Raw genomic sequence first — 8,643 nt, forward strand, 5'->3', positions numbered from 1 at the left:
AAATGCTTTAAATGGAACCACTTTTTCCACCACTGACTAACTGTATGGAAGTATACGGCATTTGATGGTAGTGTTTTAGTTGCTTTTTCTTTTTTTATGGTTCGGGCATGCGGCAACAATTAGTCGTAATAATGAATGATATAAGAGGACTACGCGGCTTTTTGGTCTTCTTTTTACTTTCTTTTTGCAGCCTGCTTTTTTCAAATGATTCCAAACTGTCATATCGCTTTTTTATAATAAAAAGATATCAAATAGCGTATTTTTTCAGATATTTTACTCATTTTCAATGCAACTTTTTACACGAGCAAAGAATCAAAAAACTATCCGGACAAAAAATATAAGCTTAAATATCACCTTTTAAGCACACGCTCGCTTTAGATAATCGGGTAATCTAGTTGCCCGATATATACGCATCAACACTGTCTATTGGTAAAAAACCGCCGCGATCTTTTATATCACCAACTAATAACACATGTCCTAATTGTTTTTTTGACAAAGAAGAGGACCGCGGATAGCATTCATTCTTTGCTCAAACGATACGAAAGCAAGTTGCTTTTACGTCGCATCGCTACTGCGAATGTTAATTGATTTTACGTTGAGAATCCCAGATGCAAAAATTTATAGGTCCAGATGTAGCATCGACATCTATCGCAAGACCGAAATGCTATGCCAAGAGGACCTTCCTCTGTCTCTGAAAGAGAAATATAGTCTGTTAAAACGTGCTACCAATAGCAATTAATCTTTCTCCCCGTCCATTCATTTATATGGCTAAATTGGTTCGTGGTACATTGCAAGCGCTCAGTTGGAAGGTGCTAACTCACATGGTTTGCTCACCCCGCTCAAGTCCCTTCGATTAACACTTGTTTACAAGCATTGTTTTGTCGACAGGGACGCGAAAAAGACCATTCGACAAATGATTCACGATCCATAAACAAATGAATAAATGGGAAAAATGAAACCTAGCGATGGGCAATATTCGAAATAATGTATTTTTTATCATTTTCGCATACAACAAAAATATATTTTCTATAACGAAAATTCTGGTTTCATACGTCCATTCTTACACGACTGAGCTGCGCGCTCGTTAAGTATAAACCGAATTAATCTCGATATTAAGGTTGCCTCTTAATTTACTATAGAATATGTCCTCCTTTATCCTGACCTTTATCATGCCCACCTGAAAAACTTTCGTAATGTAAAAGAATGATTTTAAAAGATTTTAAAATTTTATTACGAAATAACATCAAAAATAAACATATCAAGCCATTACCGTATTTGCCCTAATAGCAAACGGGGGGATGGCTAGCCGAAAAAGGTCCATCCAAACTGTTTTGGAGCTTCACGTTGATCATAAATATTTATGCGTTAAAGATAACCAAATTTTTTCTAGATATATCTGACTGTACGAAGTATGTTTGAGGGCGCCTAATTTCATATTTTTTTGATATAACTTTTAGATTTTCAAAGACTCGTAGACAGACAAAAGGATATAGAGAAATTAAAAATTCAGAATCTTGTTCTAAACAAAGATATCCTTACTTTACGGATTTTTATGTCTTATAATGTTTTTGTATGCGGCTGATTGAATATGAAAGATATTGATGGATTTTCTATAGCATTCGAACTCCCGCCAGAAATGTAGTGCTTACTTTTTATAACTTGTTTAGCAACTTTCAGAGTTGAAGTATTACTATACTAAAATATACTGGCTATGGCTAAATCGATTCAAAATTAATCTAATGTAAAGTGGTAAGTAATCCGTACCGTGACCTAAAAAGGTCTATTGTACTCGCTCGTGCCCCTAGCTCAGCAGCTGTAGAGTCCTTACGAATCCCGCCAACCTCTTAGCTTCGGAGGGTCAAACGGTCAAGTTTTCCCCAAAATACCTGTTTTCTGATTCTACAGATGGCCGCACAGACGCACAAGACAAAATGGGACTTTTACTTCGGCCCATCGTAAAATTTGCTTGAGTCAGTATCTGAGACACCCACATTTTTTCAGATGGTAATTGAGAGATTTACAAGAACTGTACGAGACATACGACGGTACTTCGTAGTTCCAATATCTTATGTGCTAAGACCGGGTATGCATTTAAAGTTTATATATATTTCTGAGCACCGCATAAGGACTAAAATATTACGTTGATTGATTTTACAAAAATATGCGTTATTAAGCGTTTACCTATTAACTAGTAATTATTTATTTACAAAAAATTGTAACCACTAAATTATGTATACGTATCTAAATAAAACTCTTGCACACATAGTTATACGAATACAAAATAGATGCGATAGAGGGGAACAAAAACAATAACAAAAAAAGGATAAAAATAAAAAGACATTCGTTTCATATTTACCTTGTAATGGCCATCGGCTGTAAGATTGTCGTCATCGGTTGGTATAACCGTGGCGACACGATAAGAATCTTGCCTCCCATGCTACATACATTTTTTTTTTTTTTTTTTTTTTTTGTTTTCACATAATTCCATTTTTTGTTTTTTGATTTTTTTATTTATTTTTAACAAAAAATTGATGTTTGTATGCAGTTGATGTTGGAATGGACGGATATATAATATGCATTTATGTACGTATGTTGGGATTGTTGTTGTTGTTGTTGATAATGATGATGATGATGATTATATTGGTGATGTTATTATGTACACAATAATATGAACGGAGGAGAACACAAACGGTGTGTAAGCGAACAGAAAAAGTAAACACGAACGAGAGCAGGCGATCACACGCATAGCATAGCGTACGCAATAACGCAACAAATGAAGTAAAAAAAACGTAATGCAAATATATATGAAAAGAAGAAAAAAAAAAGAAAAAAAAATATTTTATAAAAAAAATTTGTAATAAAGAAATATATAAAAAATTTTTAGAAAAAATGATTTACTACGTAAAGAGAAAGAAAGTATATTAAAATACTTACTATACTTAATATTCTCGAAGAATGATAATAAAAACAAAAATAATAATAAAAACGTGAATAATAATATTAGTGCGTACAATAAAATAGACTTTTTTTTATCTGTTTAAGCATAACCTAGTTAATGTTTATAGTAGGAAATCGAGTTTGAATTATTTCAAATCCATTAGGGAGGGAGAAAAAAAAAATTCTTTTATCTCTATGTTGCCTTCAGACTTAAGCAACCATTATTTTTTATATCATTATAATTGTGGTGGTTTCATAAGAAGTGAATTAATTTAAATTAGATATATGTTCAAAGTATTAGGCTATTAAGAAATTGCTCAGGGTAAATAGTATAAAGAATTTATCATTATAATGGGGGTTTGGTTTTTTCTCATTTCCCATAAGGGAATTTTAAGAGGTATGAAGGAAGAATGTATAGGTTTACGAATTTTTTGGAAGGATAAATCAAATATATCTTGATTCTTCAGTTAGATTATTTACCATTCAAATAAAGCGCTAACGCGCTAGCTTGAGCAAATTATACTGGGTTACGGATTGAAGCGTACGCTGGCTTTGTAATTTGGATGGTTCAGTTGCCAAATCGGTTAACTCCATAAAACAAGAAGTTGAGAAAAACTATAAAATATTATATGTTGCTTTTTTGGAATTATGTTCCAATTAAAAATTAAAAAACACCGTGTAGACTGTATTATTGCAAACGCCTATTTAATTTAACGACATCTAGAAAGTATAAGATGGAATATACTTGGAGTAATTGTTATTATTACTAAAATATTTTTGTGATTTGGGGGAGTTAACCGATTTGGCAACTGAAAGAAAGTTATTAGTTCAAATTCAGTCTTTGAATTATTCTTTTGTTACGGAAAAGTGTCATTATATAAACACATGTTTTATCAAAGAGTTTCAGAATTTCAAGAAGCCCATCATATCTCTCCTCTTTTCTCTTGTCACTGTTCTATCTGTTGGATGCAACAAAGGCTGGATCACGTTTTCCAGACATAGTGGTCTACCTGCTACACTTTTTCGTATGTTTGTGGCACTAAATTCGGTATCTTCGTGAAAGTCATAGTTATATTTTATCAGATGGGGTTTCGACTTTTCTAATTTTATCCAGTGCATACCCCTGTAACTAATACCTTTCTATTATTGATAGAATTTTCTAAAGTGCTTGTAGAGAAAAAGTCCTGATGCGTCATGTGAACCCTATGAAACGGAGCTTTCTTCTTACAGGTTTTTATTATATTACACCAATTATCTGGCGAAAAGATATTCTGAACTTTTTCTGCTTGAGATTCGATGATAGCAAATTGTGAATCATTAGGCAAGTAACTATGTCCACTCTCCAGGAATTTCATTCCAGTTGATTCAGCTTATATTTTTGTACTTTGAAGCAATTTCAATAAACTTAAAACAGTTTCAATATTTCTATTTTGTCCCGTGCATGAGTCTGATTCGGTAATTATTTTTTTTTTTATAGTTTTTAGCACAAATCTTAATATACATGATGATATAAATACATTATAGTATGGAGTTAATCAGAATGGCTTCTGAAAATAATTATTTATTATTCAATGGCCAAAATGATTTTGTCATTTAGTGGTATTAATTCTTATTATTAGAGAAATCCGTTTTGAATATGTATGGTTAGGATCTAATGAAGTGCTTTGATATTCGAATTTAATAAAATCCCAAAAATGGAGTTAACCGATTTGATAACTGAACCATCCATTTATCTGTTTTGAAATTGCAAAAAATTTCACGGGATCAATTGGCCTTCTTAAAAGTAAAAGTTAGATACATGTAAAAGCTCTCAGCAAATCCTTTCAGGAGTCCAATAAGTGGATTTGGTCGCAGCGTTTTTTTTGGTACATTTTTGAACAAAAATTTTCTTTCTTGAAAACCAATTTTAATCAAGTACATATTCACCATTATTATCTTTGACATTTTGCCATTTTTCGGGTAGTTTCATAATTCCATTGATGTAGAACTTAGCCGATGTATCGTCAAAAAACTTGGAAAATTTTTACCGTCAACAGAATTTTTCAGAGGCGGACACAAGTAATTGTTAGACAGTGCAAGGTCCGAATGCATCACACCTTCTCAACCAAATTCAGCCAATTTTTCCGAGCCATGAAAGATATGTGTGGATGCGCATTTTCATGATGATCACCAGCCTGAGCGCCATGAGGGTCACTAGCATTTAACCATGATCGCTTGGGTTTGATATTTTAATACTTTACCCATTTTTCATCGTCTATAAAAATGGTTCGATTTGGTAATTAGATCAATCAAATTTCTTTTCGGTAATTCATCAGGCACCCAAGCATCGAGCTGCAGCCTTACACAAAAAACCAACGAAAGATCGCTTACGGACATTTTGAAGCTAAAGGGATCAAGTCTACTATTAACAGCTACAAGAAAATGAATCCCATAATGACGCAAGTGAGCGAATTTCCTAATGCTAAGCATTATTTATGGTAATTTATCTTTGCAAGTGATATTAATAGTAAGTTAAAGCAATTATCAGGTCTACAAATTTGAGATATGACAATTTGAAAAACAAATAGTAAATGGATTCACTCTGTATTATACCGATCGACTCTGGTCTGTTCCCCAGTCCGTCTTGCTTTCTTGTATTCAATCTACAGGCCACAATTCTTGAAATATAATATTTTCATAAAATTATTATATTGACATGTTTTGGCCCAACGACGAAAGCTATTAAAAATGCTTTAGAACTCACTTTCCCGACCACTGAATAAATGTACGGAAGTGGATAGCATTTGATGGTAAAGCTTGGCTCACTATAGTGGGTCTACGTTTTTTTTATGGTTCGGGCATGTGGCAACAATGATCAGTCGTAATAATGGGTGATATAAAAGGACTTCGCGGATGTTTGGTCTTCTTTTTAGTTTCTTTGTGTAGCCTACGCTTTTCAAATGATTCCAAACTGTCATATGGCCTATCTTTACTGTCTTCGCTACTTCCTGGCAGCTTGCATACCGGTCTTGCCTCACCAGTTCAGAAATTTCATCGACTATTTCAGTGACCGGCCAACCATCGCGAGGTGCATTTTTGACATCGAAATTTCTGGAACGGAATCGCGCAAACCACTCTTGAGTCCTTCGCTCATAGCACTCTCACCGTCCACTTTACAAACTTTTCGGAGTGTTTTTGCACCGTTTTTTACTTTTTTGTAGTTAAAAAGCATCACATAGCGTATTTCTTCAGATATTTCATTCATTTTCAACACAATTTTCCTTTTTACAAGCAAAAGGCGAAACATGTCGAATGACAATTGAAGAGAAGCCAAAAAAAAGATCCGCCTGAGTGGCCGAGTAGGCAAGATTCTCGACTAGCAACCCAATGGTCGTGGGTTCAAATCTCAAGTGCGGTAGAGTTTTTAATAAAGCCGAAAGCCTTAGATGCTGGTGCTTTAAGACTTTAGTCTTAGAAGTTATTCTCTGGCTAAATTTATAATAATAATAATAATAATAGATAAGCAAAGAATTAGAAAACTATCTCCACCAAAAATGTAAGCTGATATATCGCCTTTTAAGTACATGATTGTTTGAGACAATCAGGCGTGTTTTGCCAGGTATATAAGCATCAACACCACCTAGTGTCAAAGACCGCGAACACTTTTTATATGGCCCAATATAGCGTGGTTTACAAGAGAGGGAAAATGCTAATGAATGACACAATTTTTATCCTCCATATCGTAGGGAATATTAATTTAATGCGTAGATATGCCACACCGACAACGGTACGAGATAAACCAGCCTTTTGCACTCGAATTGAAATAGCGCACAGAATGGCACCTGAGAATCGCCTTTTGAGTACAGAAGGGGGTTAAACTATTACTACGTATTACGATTTCCAAACCAGAAATTTTCCAACTGATCCGATATGATTATACCGCTCAAGCATCGGCATTCTCTTTCTGTGATCACAGGTGCTATATAATCATAGAATAGAATGGAATCAAGATATGATGATACTGATTTCACAATTTGTATTCCAATGTCGTCTATATGTCGATCGAGTATGTCTTCCATCAGTCTATACGTCGGCCTAATATTTCTTCCCTCAACTTCTATGTCGGACTTGAGTTGATATTTTATTAGTTGAAATTATTGATTGAGGAATTGGTGGTAAAAAAAAACGAATTACATTATCATAAATGTTGTAACTTTTGTAATGCCAACGAAGAAACGTTAAAGCGGTATGTCTTGTACGAAGCTACATTTTACCGGAATTAAAAAAACAGATTTTTTTAATATGATTTAGCAAAAAGCAAAATGTACTATGGAAAAGCATATTGAGGCCAAAGGAAAAAAAAAAAGAAATAGATTAAGCCGAGAAAATTTACAAACTTTAATTAAATGTTGTACATATCGATTAAATAGCTATTAAGCTTTTGCTTCAGAATCCTCTATTCATTTAATTTACCCGAATCTTAAGCGGTATTTGCTATCGTTTTTCCAATAACAAGAGCCAATCAAGCGGACACGAATTAATCGCATCAAAATTTTACGTTGATCAAGAATGAATACACGATAAAAAACCTCATACCTATATCTCGTTGATCAATTTACTACATAAAAAGTTTCCAAAAAGCCTACTGTTGAACGGCGATTGACTTTCACGTATTGATGAGCGATCGGATTCGATAAATTTAATCTCTTAATGACCTCGAGTGTTGTCGAGCAACGCTTTGTATCTATTGATGGCATTTTTTTTTTGTTTTTATCAGGTCCAAGCGACTTTGCAGAACGTGTACCTTTAACATCCAAATTTCAGTTGCAATAAGTTTTTTAACCAAAATGAAAATCGTTACTTGGCTAATGCTTGCAACCATGACAACGTTTTCAGTTTCTCTTCAAGGTGCTTTAAGAACGCCTACATGTAAATGGTTGAAAATACGGTCGTTTGGTATGTACAAAGAACATTAACTTGAGATTTAACCGGAGTATTACGGAATACAATTGCATAAAGGACAGGCGCAGAAATATTTTAAAATCGCTCTCCTTGCCACGCTTAAAATAAAATAGGCGCTTTAAGCGAAATAAATTTTTTCTTTTTATTTTAAATATCTTCGCCGTTCTTTTTTTTTTGTATTTTTATCACCTAATATAATATTAAAGTAATTGAAATTCTACTTTATCTCATGAAAGTAATCTGTGTGTGTTGCTAAATGCCTATGAAAAAAAAATGATAATATCAGTTTATATACTAAACAGAAATTTCAGTGAATGTTCATAGTTACACACCTCAGTTTCAATAACAAGAGACAATTTACGTATATGTATATATACACGTTCATATATATATATATATATATATATATACATGTGCATGTATATATGTATACATATATACATAAAAGCGTGCGTACAAGTGTTAGTCATAGCAACAGTATACCGTAGATAGACTAAAGAAAGTGAACGAATTTGTTTTAAAAACGAAAAAGCCAAAGCTGTAGGAAAATTATTTATATTTGATTTTTTAATTTTATATCTACTGAATAATAAACTACACAGTCTTTTTTTTTTTGCATGTGTGTAACATAGAAAATACCTTAATTTTATATAAAATAATAAAAAGGTGCCTCGCAGAAATGATAAAAGCGATGAGTAAACAAAGACAAGCATTCAAAAATTCGAACAATAGCAACAACAACAAACATGTGGAATACGAAAAATA

At 33.2% G+C, this 8,643-nt stretch overlaps 1 protein-coding gene across 4 annotated transcripts in view; it reads right to left on the reverse strand.

Annotated features, from left to right (window-relative positions):
- Window positions 1-8,643, reverse strand: part of LOC119642550 (sodium/potassium-transporting ATPase subunit alpha) — an 83,965-nt gene that overhangs the window by 22,924 nt on the left and 52,398 nt on the right. For all 4 annotated transcript variants that reach the window (XM_038041712.1, XM_038041710.1, XM_038041711.1 and 1 more), the window contains one exon: window positions 2,357-2,437. In XM_038041712.1, the coding sequence (XP_037897640.1) occupies window positions 2,357-2,437 (81 nt within the window). Of the gene's footprint in view, window positions 1-2,356; window positions 2,438-8,643 lie in introns of those variants that run through there.

The sequence above is a fragment of the Glossina fuscipes genome, unplaced genomic scaffold, assembly GCF_014805625.2.
Source record: "Glossina fuscipes isolate IAEA_lab_2018 unplaced genomic scaffold, Yale_Gfus_2 226, whole genome shotgun sequence".
NCBI classification, from domain to species: domain Eukaryota; kingdom Metazoa; phylum Arthropoda; class Insecta; order Diptera; family Glossinidae; genus Glossina; species Glossina fuscipes.